Source organism: Penicillium nucicola (assembly GCF_028828085.1).
Source record: "Penicillium nucicola strain IBT 29836 chromosome Unknown utg000010l, whole genome shotgun sequence".
Lineage (NCBI taxonomy): Eukaryota > Fungi > Ascomycota > Eurotiomycetes > Eurotiales > Aspergillaceae > Penicillium > Penicillium nucicola.
In genome coordinates, this window is record NW_026643134.1 from 1,378,936 (window position 1) to 1,398,963 (window position 20,028).

Consider the following 20,028-nt stretch of genomic DNA (forward strand, 5'->3'; position numbering starts at 1 on the left):
TGCCATAGCCTTAGAAAATTGGTTTCCAGTGGTCTTATGACTCGAAAACACTGAAGTGTCTTGCCCACTTGCCCATTTCCACGGGTTGAACAATTTGAAAGTGACAGTCTGAGAGGTGGTCAAATTGCGCTTGGTTTTTTTTTCCATCCCACCCAAGAACTTGTTTGTCATTGTCGCGCTCTCGTCGAGTTCACTTGACCTATTCAACGCGCAACCTTCTCGACCTCGTGGCGCTTCGGACGCTCTCACACCGTATCCTGATATCTTGAATCAGTTTCCCAATCTCTCTGAGATTCATCTCAAGAGTTACAGCCAACACGTTCCAACAAACCTGTTCAACATGGAGGCACTTCCAACTGAAGATGGCACTTGCGCCATCTTTGTCCATGCCGGGGCTGGCTTCCACAGCTTCGAGAACGAACACAAGCATCTGAAGGCTTGTGAGGTGTACGTATCATTGACACATCTTCATCTGGGTATCCCGTCTAACTATAGAGATGATTAGTGCTCTCAATGCTGGCATGTCGTTTTTGAAGAGCGGTGGTACGGCTGTCGATGCTGTCGAAGTAGCTCTAATCATGCTCGAAGACGACCCAATCACCAATGCTGGATACGGAAGCAACTTGAACCATGAAGGTATAGTTGAGGGCGATGCGTCGATTGTCGACCATCGAGGTAGAAGTGGGGCTGCCGGCGCCGTGCCCAGTAAGTTGATGTGTTTGATCAAGTCTAATAGCCAGCGATTTTTAACATGGGTACCTAGACGTGAAGAATCCTATCTCTCTTGCCCGAAAGATCTATGACCAGTCCAACAAGAACGTCGGCATCTCGAGAGTGCCTCCTAACTTCGTCGTCGGAGAAGGCGCCAGAGACTTTGCGTGGGAGAATGGTATTCCCGTCGTCCCAAACGAGGAAATGGTTCACTCTAGCGCAGGGGGGCGTTGGAAACAATGGAAAGAGGACGTTGAAGAGTATGAGCGTGAAAACAGCTGCCAGACAGCTGCCCCCTGGCTTCACCGACCTTCCCTGTCGGTACAGGATCGCCTTGATCAGCTGAGAGAACGTGGAAGACTCGCTGCACAGAGTCGTCAGAGGGCCGAGGAGGAGATTTCTGACTTGGGCCAACCTCATTCGCAAGAACATACCACCGAAACCAAGACTGCCTCGTCCTTGTCGTCTCGAGATGGTAGCCCCGACATGGAGACCGATACTGAAAGTAATACTGACACCAAGCGCAGCAACAGTGACAAAGATGATCACGATATGATCACAGACACAGTTGGTGCCATTGCCATTGACAAATGGGGAAACATTGCCGCGGGATCATCTTCTGGTGGCATTGGCATGAAACACCGAGGCCGAGTAGGACCTGCGGCTCTTATTGGCATCGGCACTCACGTTGTCCCAGCAGAAGCGTCTGATCCAGACAAGACCACTGTTGCATGCGTCACATCCGGAACTGGAGAGCTTATTGCCTCGGCTTTCGTGGCTTTCAACCTCTCACAGCGCATCTATTTCGGTCAGAAGAAGTGCGCGAATGGTAACTTTGAGCATGCTACGGATCAAGTAGCCATCTCTGAGATGTTCAGGAATGAATTCACCCGTACGTATCTACACGTTTGACTTCCCCTGTATTGGTTGATATATGGTTAGCGCGGAAACTAACACGTTTACTACAAATAGGTTATCCTGCCGTCGCAGACAGCTTCATTGCTGGCTCTCTCGGAGCATTGATCGTAAGAAAAGATGCCCATGGCATCGAGCTCTTCTTCGCCCATAACACCGAGTCTTTTGTAAGACAATGTTTCTTCCGAATTGTGTGATTAGTCTCTAATTTTATCCTATAGGTCATCGGCTCTATGGATAGTAAACGAGATAGGCCTGTGTGTGTGATGTCCCGCGGCCCCAAAGGAGGCGTCTTGCAGGGCGGTTCTCGCGTTCGCTGCTAAAGCCGACTCAAACTGACCCAGATGGCCTTTGCCCCAATTGCTCGTTACTGCTTCGTTTAGTCTTTTGCTGCGTTCAAGATACCCAGGCTGCCGCAAAGTTCCAGGCCCTACTGCATCGCCAGCGCTTTTTGTGCATTGCGACAAGGTCGAGCCTCACATCAGTATCACTTCTGCGCATCCAGTGGACTGTTCCAAGCCCATCCCCCACTTTTTGAGACCGGGCATCGATAATATGACCAGAGCACTTTCTCACGAATAAGCCCCGTTGTTCTCCCTGTCTCCTTATGCATTCTTATTGCTAGCAATCAAGGAATTATCAACCTTTCCTCTGTCGTAGCTGATACTGTAAGATTCATAGGGCTGCCTAAACAATATTAAAAGGACGACCAAGCCGAACATTTGGACCCTAGTAGCTTTCGCTAGACCTGATCAGGCCAGCTGCAGCAATGGTATTTCAAACAAATTAACGTTCACCGGCACAGATACATTCTCAACGAGATGCCAAGTTTGGTGATGCATGTGTCGACGTACATTAAAAGGTAGCGCCAAAATGCACGTTTGACACTAATTAAGTTAACGTACACATCAAACTTTCTTGCGCAGGCTGCATTACACGGCGAGACGCCCATTACATGTACAGTTTACATTACAAAGTTACGGTAGGCACTCAGGCTGTATTCAAAAGTAGACAGACAACAAGACCCTAGCTGCTTCGGGCCTAATACTTGCCAAATATTCCATGCACCTTTACCGATTAATGCAGTTGGAAGAAACTTACACAGATGGTATACAGTAGTCGGGCCTAGCGAATGTCACTAGGTTCAATGCTGGACTTGAGCGTACTTTTTATGATGCCCCTATTCTAATGCTCAGATTGATGCATATTTGCGTCGAGAATTTCAGATAGAAATTGTTTGGTATTTCATAGCACTGTTAAAATATTTAAAGTCCCTCTTCTATTACGAAGAAGGCAGAGGGAAAAGCGCTAAATTTGAACCAGAGAGAAAAAAAAACATCGAAAGCAAGCATCAAAAGCCAGGCGTAGGCGTAGGCGTCGAAATAGGCGTGCCAGCCCCAGAAGCCTCATTGACACGCTTCTTCTTCTTCTTTTTCCTTGGTAGTAAAGCAGGCCTGGCATGATAATCCCCAACATCCAAATGCGTCCCACAAGTCATGCAGTCACCTCCAGGAGGCGGCTCACAGAAAATGCTAAGACAGATGGAACACACGAAGCCGACATCCACAACCTTTCGATGACAGAAGCATGCAGCGCGAAAATCAACATCCACCCGGGTCGGTAGAACGAGATGCCTGCGGGAGCGCTGATCAGGCAGGAAAGCCATCATAAGATACTGCAGAAGTCCCCTCGGCTCGGAAAGAGCCATGTAAACACCCTTAGTAGCATCTGATGCCTGCTGCAGGAATACCGCATCACCGCTAAGCTTGCATACATCGATGGGGATGTGTAGCCGCTGACAAGCAAAGATACTGTTCATAACGGGGATATATTGATGTGCGGAATCGGAAGACCCGCTGACTGACACGATCAAGATCCGACTCTGCAGACGTTCGTCTTCGTTTGACGCGGAGTATCTGTTCGGGGCGGTGGCTCCTCCGCCGCCGCCACCGCCGCCGCCACCTCCTTCAGCTGCTGCGTCTTCCAGGTCTGCGCCTCCGTGTTCCTCGGCCCAGGCAATTGTGCGTCTGTTGATATTGCTCAATGCGAGGGTCAGGGCGCCTGCTAGCATTGTTGACATGTTATTGCGGAGGTCGTCGCCTGTGGTGGAGTCTATTAAGTCCTTGAGATTGCGCGTAATCTGTTCTTCAACTATGCGGAAGGGGCGGTATTTATTTGTTTGTGGGGTTGTTGTGTTGCCGTTCATTTGGACGTCGCCGTCTTGGTCGGCGTCAGCCCGATGATTTAGTGCATTGTGAGACGGGTATAGCCACGCGGCTTTTTGGCTGTGTGAGGCTACTACTGCGACTTCGTTTGCGTAGTTGCAGGCCAGATGGGCGTTTATGAAGACTAGGATGTTGGCGACTGCTTTGGAGAGTGGGAGGGAGTTTTCGAGGAGGGCCCAGGCGTGAGGGTTTGTGTCGATGATCACTGTGAGGAGGGATGGAGACAGGTCTGCAGTATAACTTGGGTTAGTTTGATTCCTGTCGCTGAAGATGAGGCTACGAACCAGTGGCTCCCAGTTCGTAATGCTCTGAGGCATCGACGGAATTCATTGTGAAAGGCGATCAGTCGAGGCTGCTTGTCATGCCGAGGGGTGCGCTGGAGAGATAGCAGGCTGCCTTGAATTGAGGTCTGATTGCGCTGCTTAATGACCCATTTTCAATACTAGCGAATTTCGCAATTTGAGCTCGAGTAGTTGCCGATGAAGTTGGAGAACCACGAATTAAGCTTGTGATAAGCCAGTCACGGGGTGATAACAACTATAGCTTCTACTGTACTCCACCTGGGCACCTATTTACGGGCTTGACTCCCTGTACATCTTTATTATATTGAGATCTGAGCTTGGGGATTTAGAAAGATAGACTCATGCTGTGGCTTGTTTCTTATGCTTTTGTCTTTTGTCACTTATCGTCGTGATAGTACCCAACACAGCTGATAAATGTCGGTGACCATGCATGTTCCCGTACTACTCCGAACGAAAAGATCATTCTGTACTGGAGTTCTCGAATCTTGCTACAAGTCAGGCTTTTTGTAACTCAAGATCTCTCACTGGTCCTGCAGATTCATCAAAGCAACGCTATCTCCACTCCCTTTCCAAGAAAGAAAGCATTTTGAACCACCGCTAACCTTAATCCTCTCAACTCGAGGCGGCATTGCAATGCGCCACGCAAGCATTAACCTAGCCACGTTCCAAGCCACGCTCCCGAAGGTAATATTGTTCAAGTCGAAGGGCTGTGGATTTATGCCTTGTCGTGCCTTTCTTTGAAGTTATGTGGTGTATAATTTCCATCGTGACGGAAGATAGGAGAGAACATTCCCTCGGATGATAATATACAAGCTCCCTTTTCGGACGTCAAGTCATCGGGGTCTCACCACATGAACACCGTGTCGTAATCAGCATAGCTACGATAGGGCCGCGGGGATTCGGTTGACGTGGAGAAAGGAGGCCGGTGGGTCGATATTCAGACTATGGGGGAATTGGGGCGTGGCTCTGACGCATCAGCGAGAGTCCTGATAGAGTTGAGATATCGCTGAGCCTGCGACTAACTATAATTAGAATACTGCTAGAGTGCTGAGAAGCCCTGAAGTCATGATTGGAGAGAACAGGTGGTGTCGGTGGAAAGTGATACTGGATATGAGACGCGGAGATAACTAGTCCTGGAACTTGGCGCTTTTACTTTTGAGAAATTGATTACCCCTCCGCTTTACGTCCAACTTATTCTGACAACCTGGGCCATGAGTATACTGTGATATGTGACGGGTCTCATCTGAAGCAATTCTGGAAACCGTTCGGAGCCGGACGCCAATCGGAGGAAGTGGCTAGTGATTGAATCTACTCAGCAGTTATGAGCATCTTTTGTTGAGGTCGACTCCAGGAGGACAACAGTCTTGGCATCTCCCTTGAACGCGCCAAGGTACTACTATTGTATTTCCTAGTGGGCTTCGGCAGTAGATCAATGGATAGTCCACTTTACTGCACATCGGTGTTGGCGGAAGAGGGTCCGTTTCCTGCAAATGAGCCGAACTCCACGCCTCCAGGTTTGCAGGTTGACAGGTTGGCAGGTTGGCAGGTTGGCAGGCCTCCAGGCCTCCAATGTTCCAACGTCCCAAGAGAACCTGTAGCACAAGTCAGAGTCGCAGAGTGTATAACGCTGAAAGGAGTGTGCTTATCCGAAACGTGACGGATCTCGTCGCTGTGGTTGGTCTTATCAGACCGATTGATAATGGTCGTGAATGAGATGGCGTAAGACTAAAGCAAAGAAAAGTAATGTGCTGTGGGGAAGAGTAGCTATGCGCGGCAATCCGAAAAAAAATATAACCCTGGGATCTCTGCTTGCCTTTCTTACTCTTTCCGCGTCCTTATCGCTTCTTTCTCCGCTCCCCCCAAAAAAAGCTTCCCAGGTTCCCACTTCCGCTTTACATGACCCTCTGAACACCACACACCAGGAGTAATTTTCTTTGCTACTCCTTTTCGCGTCTTGCAATGGTCCACGCAACAGGAGAAGAACGCGCTGTGAACCTAGCCCAAGAGGCTGTCGAGTTGGTCGATGCGGGCCACCGCGAGGTACGTGATCCCACTATTCCCCCACCCCCAGATTGAACAAGGAGGGCTGATTGCAATCCCCCATGCTAGGCTGCCTCACGCAATCTCCGAGAAGCACTGTCCCTGGCCCCCGAGAACCCTCAAGTCAAAGCGGCCTTTTTGAAAGTTCAGCATGAAGGCAAAGACGGCCACCAGTTGCTGGACCTTTGCCGCCGATACGCCACCCAGAACGACGAGAATGCTGGCAAGGAAGCCGCAGCGTACCTGCGAACAGATGGTCTGAAGTCCCCGGAAAACGTTGGATTGGAATCCTTGAAACTGTTGCTCGCACAGCGACCGCCCTCTTTATCCACGACGCAGGATGAGATCATTTCCGGGCTGGTGCGACAGAATGCCAGTGTTCGACAATATTTCTCAGCACAGCTTCAGATCTCCGTGACTGCGTTTTTCGATGACATTTATGACCGAGGCGATGGAGCTGCGGTCTGTCTGGACACGGTGGTGCTGGATCCTAGTGTGTGGCCATCCGAGGATGCGCGCACCCACTGCGAGAGCGAATTGTTTCAATTGTTCATTGCCAAGCTGATGGAGTCGGGCCATGATCTTGATGGTCGCTCCTTGAAGGGAATCACAAGACTACTCGCGGTCGATGCTGACCAACTCCAACATCTGATTGATGATGAAGGATTTGAGGTTATTCTTTCTTCTTTGGATTATCGCTTGCCCTTGGAAGTGCGGAGCCAGGCGACTCTAGCCGTTGCCAAATATCTCGAAGTTGCCAAGGAGGCTGGCGGGAAGCAATTCTCGGCATTGATCATGTCCATTCTTGGAAAGGGCCGCATTGATGATTTGATTGTTGCTTTCTCTGCAACAGCAGCCACCTTCCCCGTGGCACCTGTCGCAGCTGCCAGTCTCTTTTTGTCTGAAGAGTTCATGGAATCCCTGGCTCCATTGGCATCCCGAGACGCCAAAAGCAAGAAGGTCGAGGTCCCTGTACTCGAGTTGCTCAATGCAGCATGTATCAACCGGCCGTGCCGTGAACTGGTATCCAAGAGATTTGGAGAATGGCTGTCTCATGTTTTGACCAACGGGAGCGATGAATGCTCCGAGTTGGCAGCGGTGGCTCTGGCGAAAATCCGGGCATCTGAGCCTGATCAACCTTCGGCTGGCAACGGTAAGGTCTTGGAGGAAGATAGCGAGTTTGAGCTCGTTCACCGATTCAAGGGACTGATGTCTGCACAAAAGGTCGAGAACAATTCACACGCCGTTGAGGGACTAGCTTATGCATCGGTGAAACCGGCCGTCAAAGAACAACTTGCCAAGGACTCTACTTTTCTACGAAACCTCATTGCGACACTGAAACATAACACTGGAGATTCATCTGTTCTATATGGTGGGTTGATGGTTTTCTTGAACCTCACATCCTTTCTTCCCAATCTATCTGAAGAGCAAAAGAATATGTCCCAGCTGAAGGACTATGCGGATGCGTCCAAGGGAAAGCCTAGCACAGCCCCAGACAGTCGGGATGAAGACGAGGCCGTATTGGCGCGATGTGCCACTGTCATTGATGCAGGCATCATGACTTTGCTGGTAGAGTGTGGTCGAATTGCGCTACCTTCCACCAATGAACTCACAGCCAAAATCCTGCTGGGATTGACAAGGCATACCAAGTCTCGTGGTGCACTCGCTCAGCAAGGTGCAGTCAAGCTTCTCCTCGGTCTCGCGGCACCAAAACATAGTAGCGCTGGGCCCGTCAGAAACGACACGACACGCATCGCCTCCCATGCGCTGGCTCGCATCCTTATCTCTGTTGATCCAGCACATGTTTTCCCATCATCTGGGTTCCCCCAAGTTACATCTGCCGTTCGTCCATTACTATCTCTTCTCTCATCATCCGAGTCTCCATCATTTTCTGCCGACCAACCTCGTGATTTACTTCCTATCTTCGAGAGTCTGCTCGCTCTGACAAACCTTGCTTCATACCCACATGATGACTCTGCCCCCGAACTCACCGTGCGCGAAGGTTGGTCTGCCATTGAGGATCTGCTTTTGTCTGGCAATCCTCGAGTTCAACGAGCCGCATGCGAACTGGTCTGCAACCTGATGACCTGCGAGTCCGGTGTCATCAAATTCGCCGATGGCTCCAAGGCAGCGGCTCAGCGCCTTCACATTCTGCTGGCCCTGACTGATGCCGACGACTTCCCTACCCGGCGAGCCGCCGGTGGAGCGCTTGCCATGTTGACAGACTTTGATGCCGCGATGGCCGCCGTTTTGGAGCGGCCACGCGGCGTGGACTTGTTACTCGGGCTATGCCAGGAAGACGACGATGCCCTTGTTCACCGGGGTGTCGTTTGCATCCGCAATCTCACCTGCCTCGCAACAGGTGACATCGGCACCCGCGCCAAAGCCGCCGTGAAAGCCGCGGGAGGGATTGAAATTCTCACCGCATGTCTCAAAAAGACGTCGAACCAAGCCGTGCTACAGGCCGGGGTGGAGGCACTGAAACCCTTGATTCAATAGTGGGCAAATCGTATCCACTTACGTTCTACACCAAGTCATCTTCGTTGGCTTTGACCTCCGAGCACCTTCGACGTTCCCTTTGCATGCTTTGAGGCGGACCGGTTGGTCCTCAGGAGTTATCTCTTTGCCTTTTTTTTTTTTTTGCTTCTTTTTCGTTCTTATCATGTTTGAGATGACCTATTCTATGAGCACAGTAACGGTCTTAGCGATTGCTTTTTTTAAGGGCCAGATCAGGCTGGAATTCGGCGCACAAGTATGCTAGGGGTGGCATATGGCTTTCGATAGAATTTATGAATGTATGGTTATACCGCATGCTTTGGACACCTGACCGTAGTGACAGCAGGGGTTCTCCATTCCTTCAACACCCCCACCAATAGCCTCTCCCGTATCCCGTACGTCGCCTGTGGATGAGAGTTCGTGGCGTCGTGGGTCACGGGGTTTTTGGACTCGCAGATCCCAGTTCTTCCTCATGCACCCCGAGCTTTGTTTGTTTATTCCGGGCGTGCTTCAGGTCACGAGATTGCCTCTTACCCATTTGGGCTCTTTGCACCTTTGACATGGTTACTAAGCATTCCACGTGCCAGCCCTGGAGCTACTGTATGTGAACTTGAAGGTACCTGTTGATCGAATCTTGATAGGCATACAGTGACGTGATCTGAAGAGAAACTATCGTAGACTTCTAAACCTCAGAAGAAAGAGTTGGCAGAATCTCGAGATCTGAACTATAACTTATGACGTTGAGCTCTCTAGAGCCCATGGACAGTACTATCGAAAGCGTTGCATATCAGACATGACCTCTCACGGGACAAAGATAGGGGGTAAAAAGTACGATTCTTAATTTATAAGCTCTCGGTAGAAGAGACAAATAGAGCAAGGATATAAAAGGACTCAACGACCCTGGAACCGTGGAGAGGGTCTGCGCGGATCGACAAATCATCATCAGCCCGCTACGCACACCTTCACCTTCGACCTTCGGCTTGGCTTCTTTCCGCCCTCTCACATCACTTTGGTGGCCCACGCTCCTTGGCTTCCTCTTTTTTTTAAACCTCTCGCCTCTGTTCAATCTCCATTTAGGTACGCAGTCTGCGAATATCTTCTCACCGCAAGTCCACTAATCCCCACCCTCCCAGACAGGTACAGTCAGGTGCACCTTGGAGCTTTGCCTCTTTCCCTTCCTCACTTCCCGTCTCCCTTCTTTCATACTCTGACACACCTCTCAAATGGCGTGGTTGATTCCCTCTCTTCCTTGCGTTCGCCCGCTCACCTGATCACTTCCCACGAACTCAGGTTGATCTTCCCCGCGAATACCCTCCGATTGAATACCGTCGGAGGAATTGGAATTGCAATTCGAATCTTGCACATACAGAGACAGCACGGTGAAAACCGGAAGCAGCAGGAACAAACGTTTATTGGATTTCAGCTTTTGATTTGACGTGCAACAAACCGCCAACATGAAGTTCGGCCGCAATCTGTCTCAATTTACCGTTCCCGAGTGGAGTGCCTCTTACATCAAATACAAGGCCTTGAAGAAGCTTATCAAGTCTGCTGCTGAGCAGATCAAGGCAGGCCAGGATGCGGATTTGGCCGGTAAGCTCTAGCACTCTTTTGCCTTGGATTTGGATTCCAGTCTTTTGGTCGTGAACAGTCCTTCTAATCAACACCGGTCGTTGGTATCATAGGCTTCTTCTACTCTCTCGACCGAAATGTCGAAGATGTCGATTATTTCTACAACAAGAAGTATGCGGAGTTTGCGCGCCGCTTGAAGCTCCTCGAAGAGCGGTATGGCTACTCTTTGGAAGGTCGCCACCCGCTGGAACCCGAGGATCGTCATGATCTCCGCGAGGCGCTTCTGGATCTGCGGTATCATTTCCGCCGCCTTCAATGGTATGGTGAAGTCAATCGCCGTGGGTTTGTTAAGATTACCAAGAAACTCGACAAGAAGCTTGGCGCGCAGGCCCAGAAGCGGTACCTGGAGACCAAGGTCGATCCAGCTCCGTTTGCTTCTAATTCGCGTGTCTTCCAGTCACAGGACCGTATTAATTCTTGGATGGCTATTATTACCGAGCAGTCTAAGGCTGATGAGAAGAAAGCCGATGATGCGAGCTCCACTCATTCGTCTCTGTCTCTGAAGCGTGGCGCAACTCGGCCTTATCTCAACTTGCCTGCTAGTATATTGACTGCGGTTGATGATGCGCTCCGCAAAGATGATACTCCTGTGTTGCTTGAGTTGCTGGAGACTTTGAAGGTCTCTGCTGACGAGGCCGGTGAATCTGTCTACTCTAGAGTTCTCAAGACTCTCATTCAGCGCTCGATTCTTCACCGTTCCCAGGCTTGCTTGGCTACGCTAGTAACCCGAGTGGAGACTCTGGAAGAGGATGATGATATCAACCGCCGTAACTGTCTCCATCGTCTGGTTATCTCGATCGGACGTGACCAACCAACTAGCGACTCTGAGCCTGCGGCATCGATGGTCCTCAACTTCCCGCCGGAGACCACCCGTTACATTACACCTGCTGCTCCTCCTACCCTGCAACCACCTCGCGCCGTGGTCAAGGAGGAACACATGCCTCAACAGCTGGGTCGCGATGATTCTGCCGTTGCACTCCTTCAATTCCTGCTCGATAGTTTGCGCCCAGACCAGCGCGAGTCTTTAATGGCCAAGGACATTTCTGGACGCACCCCCTGCACTACGCGGCCCAGTATGGATTTAAGGTGGTCTGCGAAGTGATCATGGAACACCTCAGAGAATGGGGCATGTTTGACGTCAGCGATGGCATTGACGGCCCCTTGTGGCAGGATGACGATGGCTGGGCGCCTCTCCATCTGAGTGTTGTTGGTGGTCACCCCAAGACGACCAAATGTCTCTTGGACGCCGAGAACCAGGGTGACACTCCAGAAGTGGGCAATATCAGAAAGCAAGTTTCCAAGTCTAGCGCCGTCTTGGCGCTTGCAACCAAGGCCAACTTCATTGATATCGTGCACCTCTTGGTGGATGCTGGTGTGGATATCAATTACCAGGATGAGCAAGGAGAAACTGCATTGCATGTCGCTGCCCGATTTGGCCATGATGAGTGTGCGAAGATCCTGCTTGATGGTACTGAGCACCAAAAGGGCGACACGGAGCTGACTGAGAAGACATACGGCTGGACTCCATTGTTTATCGCCTGTGTTGATGGGTGTCTGAGCGTGGCTCAGCTTTTGGTTGCTGCTGGCGCTGATCTGGAACGTTTCGATTCATCTGGTTGGACCGCAAAGGAACACGCTGCTCTGCGAGGTCACCTCGATATTGCCCAGTGTCTGGCCGAGGTCAGCCCCGGCCCTCCTGCTATTGAGCCAGATCTTTCATCATCTACTCCAAATCTCACTGGCTCCGAGTCCTCTTCGCCCCCAACTCAGTCGTCTCTTACTGACCGCCGCTCGAATGCGCCTGGTCCCACCTCCGGGAGTTCTGGCCTACGCAATACTGAACCTATTAAAACATTTGGACATCGGTATCTCACCGATGAGACCATGATCCTGGTTAGCTTAGGGACCATGGATATGCGTAAGCCTCTCGAGACGGTCAGCCTTGACCGCATCCCGATGGAGAATGCCCACGCTACCCAACTTGATACGTCATTGTCGATGGTTATCACAGCTAGCGGTGCCCATGGCGAGCCAGAGGTCATTGACCTGCCTGTGCAAGACAACATCTCAACTGAGCCCATCGTCTTCCACACCACCGATCCCAGCAAGGTTCGTCTTCTCTTCGACCTTGTTCCCACCTATGCTGGATCAAAGGAGAAGGTTGTTGGCCGTGGTGTAGCTCTGCTTTCCAGCATTAGGCCTACCGTCGGATCCCACCGCATCAATCTCAAGGGTGATTCTACCGTTCCCATTGTTGCTGCGAACACTTTGGAGGTGATTGGCTCTGTGACATTCAACTTTCTCATCATCACCCCTTTCAAGCACCCCAACATGTCTATCACCGGCAACCAGACCTACTGGCGCTCGATGAGTTCGACAATGGTCATTGGCCACCGTGGGCTGGGTAAGAACATGGCTAGCCGCAATTCCTTACAGTTGGGCGAGAACACCATTCAGTCGTTCATCGCTGCGGCCAATCTGGGTGCCTCATACGTCGAGTTCGACGTGCAGCTCACAAAAGACCATGTCCCTGTCATCTATCACGATTTCCTCGTTAGCGAAACGGGTATTGACGCGCCTGTCCACACTCTGACATTAGATCAGTTCCTCGAGTTGGGCAAGGGTCGTCACCGAAATGTCCTGCCTGGACCAGTGCATATCAATGGCGAAATTATTGACATCAGTCCCCGCCAGCGCTCAATGTCAGTCGGCGGCTCAGAGTACAACCCCGCCGAATTGACCGAAAAGATCAAACATACCCGTGATTTCAAGAAGAAGGGTTTCAAGGGCAATACCCGCGGCGAGCACATCCAAGCCCCCTTCGCGACGCTCGAAGAACTCTTCAAGAAGATTCCCAAGCCCGTCGGCTTCAACATTGAACTTAGTGAGTTAAAGCAGCCTCCAAAGAACAGCTACCCTTGTCGATCTAACCATGGTCGCTAGAATACCCCATGCTCCATGAGAGCGAGGAGGAAGAAATGGACACCTACGCCGTTGAACTAAATTCCTTCGTCGACACTATCCTGACAAAGGTCTATGATCTCGGCGGTGGTCGCGACATGCTATTTTCCAGTTTCAACCCGGATATTTGTCTACTTCTGTCTTTCAAGCAGCCTTCCATCCCCGTCCTCTTCTTGACAGATGCAGGCGCTTCCCCGGTTGGCGATATCCGCGCTAGCAGCTTACAGGAAGCCGTTCGCTTCGCTTCCCGCTGGAACCTCCTTGGTATCGTCAGCCAGGCGCAGCCATTGGTCCTCTGCCCGCGACTAGTTCGCATCGTCAAGGAGTCCGGTCTTGTATGTGTCTCCTACGGAGCGCTGAACAATGACGGTGAAAACGTCGACGTAAGTCCTTTCTTCATTACTTTCACAGCCAAATCAATCCACTCACCCAGCAAATAGTACCAAGTAGCCGAAGGCATCGACGCCGTCATTGTCGACTCCGTCCTTGGAATCACAAACGGTCTCATCCAACGCCAAAACAAGGTCGACCGTACCCCGGGCCCGTCGCCGAACCCATCGGCTCTCAGTGACACTGCCGCCGGTGCAGTCAAAGTTCCCGTCAACGGAACCACGATTCTTTAAGTGCATATTATCTTATATATCTACTGTCTTGTCTCTCATTGTGACATAGCTCTGCATCTTATGTTTATAGTTTGCATTGGGCTAAAGCCAGCTTCAACAGCTATCAATATGAGTTTCGTAAAATGCATTTAGACCACGGTTTCCTGTGGCAAGAGATTCATTTTATGTCGAGCTTTGTATATACGTTCATGCGAAAATAATTGTATAGTCTGGCTCGACTAGGGCAAAGGTATACATGTGATTATATAGGTACTGTCACGTGTGAAAAATAGTCGTATAGCCCCGCACGCCTCCAAACATCCTTATTTTCAGCGGCTGAATTTCGGTCATATCCTTGTTGAAAGCGTCGATTTATTTTTGTGTTGTATATCGTGTGTATTGACACTCCAGGAAAGAGATAGTCGCGAAAAGAAGAATATTCTTAGACATTGAGATAGCACTGGGTAAACTATAAAACTCGGGGTATACCAGTCTATTCATCCTTTGCCAAAGCTTCCCGTCGTCCAATACTCTGGGGATCAAAATAAGGTCGCTCACCAAGGCCAACAGCACGATGTCCGGTGCGAGGACCAAGGTTATCATAATCCCAAGTAGCAGCGTGATAGACGGAACGATTATCCCAAATAGCTATACGACAATCAGATACGAACCCCCAATAACAATCGAAATAGAAGAACAGAGACGGGAAACATACCAAGATCATTAGGGTTCTGCCAGCGATTACGAACCTGCAAATCATGGTTCTCGACAATAAGAGTCACGAACCAATCCAGCAGATGGCGACTTTCCTCTTCCGACAGCCCATTCACCTTCTGGACGTGCACGCCAACCGCGAAAACACTCTTCCAGCCCGTGACCGGGTTCGTGCGGATCACAGGGTGCACCGCGCTCAGCTCCTCTCCGACATTCTCGGGGGCGCCACGGGGGCCGGGGTGCACGTTGAAGGCGTGTTCTTTGGCGATTGCATTGAACCCTGGCTGGGCGTATGTTGCTGTCAGACCCTCGAGGAATTTCTGATACGGCTCCGAGAGGCGGTCGTAGACTTCGTAGCCGGATGCCCACAGGGTATCTGGATGATGGGTTAGTGTTCACGGGATATCTAACGAGCGTCGGGGATATTCATAACCTACCACCGCCCGTCTTGGGCAATTCGGTCAGTCGCAACAACGTATAGTCACTGGGAATAGGCTCGAAGGTGATATCACTGTGCCATTCCTTGCGGCCGGTCTGCTTGCGGTCTCTGCGGAAGTTGGTATACAATTTCTTGCGCTCTGTGGAGCTGATCACGCTGATTTCGTCGTCCTTGACGCTGTGATCACGACCTGAGTTGACGATGGGGTGAATGTGTAATCCGGATGTGCTTGGCTTGCCTGAGAGCTCGCCCAGACGCTGGACCAGTTCCTTTTGCAGGTCGTCGTCGAGGTCGTTTTGCTTGCGGAAGAAGACGACGCCTCGCTGCGAGACTGGGAGGTTGTCTTAGTTTTGGTTCGCACCCGCTGTAGATACTGCGACTTACTGGTAATGGCAAGATCACGGAGCAGCTCGTCGGAGTTGGGAGCGCGGAGGAAGTCTTTCAAGTTGGCATTGGGGAATTCGCGTCCAATGACGGGAGTCACATCGAATGATTCGAAGGCGTCGAGGACTCCGGTTGGCTTCAAGGGCTCGCGGGCGAGGCCTTTCAATGTAATCTTCTCATCGATGGTGGGGACTACCGGGGTGGTAGTTTCGACTGTTGCGGATGCCATGATTCAAGAAATAAAGATGCTTTGAATTGGAGGTATACAAGTGCAATCAGCACCTTTTATAGCAGTTGGATGCCGCATAGCCGTATAGTTCGGTTCATAGTAACCCCGCAGATCGGGAAGTTGCTCATTTTATGCGGAATCACGTCTTTTCTTATCGGGGATTTTGCGCTTGTTTTTTGGTTTTGGCTGGATATTCGCCATCTGTCGCCGCCATCGTGTCACTTCCCCTCGTATTTCATGAGGCAATTGACATGGGGGGGTTGCGTGAGTGACTCGGCTGTCGCTAATGCTCGTGGCTCATTTGCTGCCTTGGCTGTCTCACTTTGTGCAGCAGATAATCTATTGAACATTATACGTTACTTGAAATGATTCATCATGTAAATGATTCACCTAATACTCTAATAGCTTGGTAACTATCCGAATGGCCCTTGACAAACTCGCTCTAGATCACTCGATCGAGCTCAACTACGCAACCACCGAGAAAAACAGACAAAACCAGGCGGGATATGTTCACATGGAAATTATCCCAGTTGACGTCCACGCATCGCGCTCAATGGGCAAATCGGAAGTCAAGTCGCTTATTACCCTCCTGCTTAGTGGTGGCCAAGTAATGAGCCTTCTCTTGGTCGGTCAAAGCGTTCCACTTCTTGTCACGACTGGAATTGCGCCAGACATAGTAGACTTTCGTCAATAGATAGATGAAAATGTTGGATACGACCAGTCCGACCAGGACCCGGTTTCCTCTCCGATACCGGGGTGCATCGTCTGGGTCAAGTTAGGATACAGGGTAACATGGGCAAAGTGAAGGGGAAGACCAACCAGCGCGATAGATGTTTGAGGCGATGATTCCCGAAGATTGTACACACATGTTATACATGGCTGCGGAGACGGTGCGAGATCGGACGGCGTTGGAGTTTCGAGAATTCCAACCCACTTGGATGGCGTGTGCTGGGAATTGGGTTAGAAATTGGGCGATATGAGAGAGTAGGAAGATGATTTACCGTTTGGGTAAGCCAGTAGAAGTGTCATCACAACCCAAACAGTCCATTTATTGACGTTGGTGATGTCCACAACATATAGATACACCAAGAATGGGAGTGCCCAGATTTGACCGAGCATGGACACCAAAGTCAATTGTTTCGTGATCTCAGAGACATAGGTCAAGATTAAAATGAAGATGATGGAGAGGAATTCCGTGGGGATGGTTAGAAGGTTGGTGACAAACGTGTTAAAACCGAGGCCTTTGAGCGTGAGAGTAAGATACTGCTTGGCTGTGGTCATTGGAGTTCCAAAGGTAAGCCCAATGATGTATAAAGGCCACAGATCGTAATCGCAAAGACTCTTCCAAAGCAACTTGGGCGTGATGGGCTCGCGATTATGCATAGTGCCTTTACTTGGATCGTCGCGAATCACACGATTGACGATGATAGTCTCCTCTCTGTTACTAATGTTAGCAGAAGATCATACGGATTCAGGCTTCTGACTTGCCGCTCTGTAAACCAGCCGGACTTTCCTCGAGCCCAGTTTGCAGTTTGACAAGGACCAGGCGGCATCAGGACATATGCAGCGAGACCAAAGATCAGAGTCAAAAGGCCCTGATACTGGCGTTAGTGGCATCAACAATGGATCAAATATGCATGCTCACCTCGAGCAAGAAAAGCCAGCGCCATCCCGATTGGCCCTCCACGCCACGAAGGTGCAAGAGACCAAATGCCAGAAATCCAGCCAGAATGTCTGCGATATTCATGGCAGTCCAAAAGAAGCCCAGTCGGAGAGACAGCTCGTGGTGTTTGTAAAAGTACGACAGATAGAGGATGACCTGTCTTCATATGAGTGTGATTCATATCCAAAACGAAGGTTGGCTTACATCGGGGATGAATCCTCCTTGCAAGATTCCAAGAAGAGCACGGCACACCAGGAAAGAAGTTCTGCCATTTAGTGCGTACTGTCCCATCGCAACAGCAGACCAGAGAACCATCTGGCTAGGAATCCATCTATCAGGTCCTACCCATTTGCTGACAAGCTGGGAAGGCAGCTCAGCGCAGAGAAACGAGAGTTTGAACACAGTATTTCCAAGATTGTAATCTGCACGAGAAAACCAATTAGTGTCAGAGTTCCTCTTCTCAAAACCTTCATCGTTGCTCACCATTGGTGTTCATATGCAACTCAGGAAGCATGTTATCAGTCAACGCCTGTTGAAGATTGGAACGATCCAATTCCAAAGCCATAAACATCAGACACGTCCAGATCATAATTCGTACATCTATCTTGCGGATCAGCTTGTATTCCTCGCCCCATGTCCATCGTGCAGACGGGTCGAATCGATGCAGGTTCTCCCAGTCGGCGCGGGGCTGGTATTCCTTCGCAGTATCGGGGTCGTCAAACACGGAGGGCTGGGTCGCAACGGCTTCAGAATCATAGCCTTTGCCTCGTTGAAACCAGAAGCGACGCTCTTCATTTGGTTCGCCCAGGGGCGCAATGTCGAGGCTCGAGGAATCGGTCCCGTCCAACACGGACGAGACATATTCCCGGGGGCCTTTTTTCGGGGAATATACGGTCGCCATGTTGATAATTCGGGGGAGAATTAAGGCCAAATCCGGACTTTGGCTCAGCGCTGGGATTCTCCTGGATTAGGCGCACATCCTGTCTCTTTATACTTCAGCAGTATCATCGGGCTATCTTGGACTCCTATCTCAGCCAGCAGCTTGGCACACTTGCATCATCTTGCCAGGAATTGAGTGATGTTTATGAGATTGTGGTCTGGTGAGGGGTGAATGCCAAGGTGCGAATGGCATCTTGGTGGCTAAAGATCACATCATTATCAGTTGGACCCTTGGACTTGTCAGTATTCAGTGTGATGGGCTGGGTGCTTCTTGCCGACCGGAACCGGTTGTATGGGTTTGCTTCTGATCAGGGTTTTCCTTTGTCGAGTGTAGAGGTATATACTGTTTGATCGCCTAGGCTTAGGTCGGGTAAATAGTGACCACCGCTGACGGAGATACAGAACATATCATTCTCTTATCATCAAGCCTTCGTTTATACATCTGAACGAGAAACCAGAGAAAACCATGGGCAGTTGAGCCAAATTCTTTAAAGCAGGTGCATCCGACACAACATTGCTATCCTCCAGAAGTTAGGTAGGACTACTATGTAGATCATTTTTGCAGTTTACAGTCAGTTCTGGCTATTTGTCTGCTTCGTGTGCAAAATTCCAATGTTTCCTGCTTTGCTAGAGAAAGTCGAAGCCGAGTTATTACAAGATGGTTAAGAAGACCAGAGCGCCACGATATAAATGGATTCTAGTCTGCTATGTATCCGGTATGAGAATGAGACAGCTTAGCCCTACCTTTAAAGTGATTTTCTGGGTGCTCCACTCACTTATAGTATACGTGCTAGATCATTGTCTAATTAAGGTGTCAGGGCTCAAATATAGAGCTGGCTCGAGCTCGAGGTCTTGAAACCTTCTCACATGACCACTCAGCCCTACAAACCTGAAACGTCCCGCAAGGCAGATTGGTGAATAAATAGACATGGAGAGTTAAAAAAAGAACCGACCCTTGATCAAATCGTGTGGCTTGAAATCCGGCCCCAAAAATTGTGTTTAGCGTCCCATATAGGGAAACGTAAATATAACAGCCCCATATTGGGAGGATTCACCAGTGAGCGTGCGTTCCAAACGGCAAGATTTCTCATCCCGTTAGCGGGAACCATAGATTCCGGTTTCAAGTATCCCAACATCGGTAAGCTCTTATTATGCAAAGCACAAGGGTTCAATAGTAAAACTCCGCTAGAGGCCGGCCGTGTGGGGAACCAACACAACTCCATCACAGTAGAGAGATTAAGCGGACCAAGCTCTTTAAAACGCGGTTATTACTCCACTTGATACTTACGCTATGACCAGTGAAGTTGATATTTCACCCTCCTCAAGCTCTGCAGTACATTTACGCCATGAGCGAAACCCTGCGGATGTGGGGGAAGATCAAATTGACCACCCAGGTTAGAAGCTTGCTGTGACAATTGCAATTTGGCATAGCCTTGATTCTGAAGTCAATGTCAAATTCTTCAAGATTCGCATCGAAAAAAAGTGGGCCCAAGTGTTCGGGGGTTTATTTTGGTACGTGTAGACCCTGTCAATGTAGTAGACCGATGGCTGAGCCACCTCCAGGAAAACGGTAAGGCTGTTTATCTAGATGTGAAACTTGATGCCATGAGATCGTGGTTAATGTTTGGAGAGGACTATTTTTAGCATTATGGGAAATTCAGCCGCTAGCGTGTTTCAAGTGGTGCATAATCTGCCTGAATCAGGACCGAAGGAGTGCATTCCCGGCATTAATCCTCACAAATCGGGCATAGTCACGGCCAAACTATGATCATGACAATG

General features: G+C 50.1%; 7 protein-coding genes across 7 annotated transcripts; 3 read left to right on the forward strand and 4 right to left on the reverse strand.

The window, feature by feature from the left end:
* Positions 1-340: 340 nt before the first annotated feature.
* N7511_009083 (threonine aspartase 1) lies at positions 341-1,949 on the forward strand (the record flags this gene model as incomplete). The annotated part of the gene is made up of 5 exons (XM_057131460.1): positions 341-447; positions 506-705; positions 764-1,603; positions 1,684-1,793; positions 1,848-1,949. 5 exons carry the CDS (start codon positions 341-343, stop codon positions 1,947-1,949), a joined length of 1,359 nt encoding a protein of 452 aa, XP_056979448.1.
* A 1,028-nt stretch (positions 1,950-2,977) lies between these two features.
* Positions 2,978-4,181, reverse strand: N7511_009084 (TFIIH/NER complex subunit TFB4; the record flags this gene model as incomplete). Its single annotated transcript, XM_057131461.1, has 2 exons — positions 2,978-4,080; positions 4,136-4,181. The coding sequence occupies 2 exons, from the start codon at positions 4,179-4,181 to the stop codon at positions 2,978-2,980; spliced, it is 1,149 nt and encodes a 382-aa protein (XP_056979449.1).
* A 348-nt stretch (positions 4,182-4,529) lies between these two features.
* N7511_009085 (uncharacterized protein) lies at positions 4,530-4,803 on the reverse strand (the record flags this gene model as incomplete). Its single annotated transcript, XM_057131462.1, has 2 exons — positions 4,530-4,617; positions 4,679-4,803. The coding sequence occupies 2 exons, from the start codon at positions 4,801-4,803 to the stop codon at positions 4,530-4,532; spliced, it is 213 nt and encodes a 70-aa protein (XP_056979450.1).
* A 1,309-nt stretch (positions 4,804-6,112) lies between these two features.
* N7511_009086 (UNC45-central domain-containing protein) lies at positions 6,113-8,692 on the forward strand (the record flags this gene model as incomplete). Its single annotated transcript, XM_057131463.1, has 2 exons — positions 6,113-6,193; positions 6,263-8,692. The coding sequence occupies 2 exons, from the start codon at positions 6,113-6,115 to the stop codon at positions 8,690-8,692; spliced, it is 2,511 nt and encodes an 836-aa protein (XP_056979451.1).
* A 1,451-nt stretch (positions 8,693-10,143) lies between these two features.
* N7511_009087 (glycerophosphocholine phosphodiesterase) lies at positions 10,144-13,902 on the forward strand (the record flags this gene model as incomplete). Its single annotated transcript, XM_057131464.1, has 5 exons — positions 10,144-10,279; positions 10,372-11,391; positions 11,439-13,202; positions 13,262-13,662; positions 13,720-13,902. The coding sequence occupies 5 exons, from the start codon at positions 10,144-10,146 to the stop codon at positions 13,900-13,902; spliced, it is 3,504 nt and encodes a 1,167-aa protein (XP_056979452.1).
* A 472-nt stretch (positions 13,903-14,374) lies between these two features.
* On the reverse strand, positions 14,375-15,647 carry N7511_009088 (TauD/TfdA dioxygenase family protein; the record flags this gene model as incomplete). Its single annotated transcript, XM_057131465.1, has 4 exons — positions 14,375-14,529; positions 14,597-14,971; positions 15,033-15,365; positions 15,419-15,647. 4 exons carry the CDS (start codon positions 15,645-15,647, stop codon positions 14,375-14,377), a joined length of 1,092 nt encoding a protein of 363 aa, XP_056979453.1.
* Positions 15,648-16,197: 550 nt separating this feature from the next.
* Positions 16,198-18,211, reverse strand: N7511_009089 (putative MFS transporter; the record flags this gene model as incomplete). Its single annotated transcript, XM_057131466.1, has 7 exons — positions 16,198-16,412; positions 16,467-16,595; positions 16,649-17,085; positions 17,115-17,242; positions 17,293-17,466; positions 17,515-17,732; positions 17,794-18,211. The coding sequence occupies 7 exons, from the start codon at positions 18,209-18,211 to the stop codon at positions 16,198-16,200; spliced, it is 1,719 nt and encodes a 572-aa protein (XP_056979454.1).
* Positions 18,212-20,028: the final 1,817 nt, after the last annotated feature.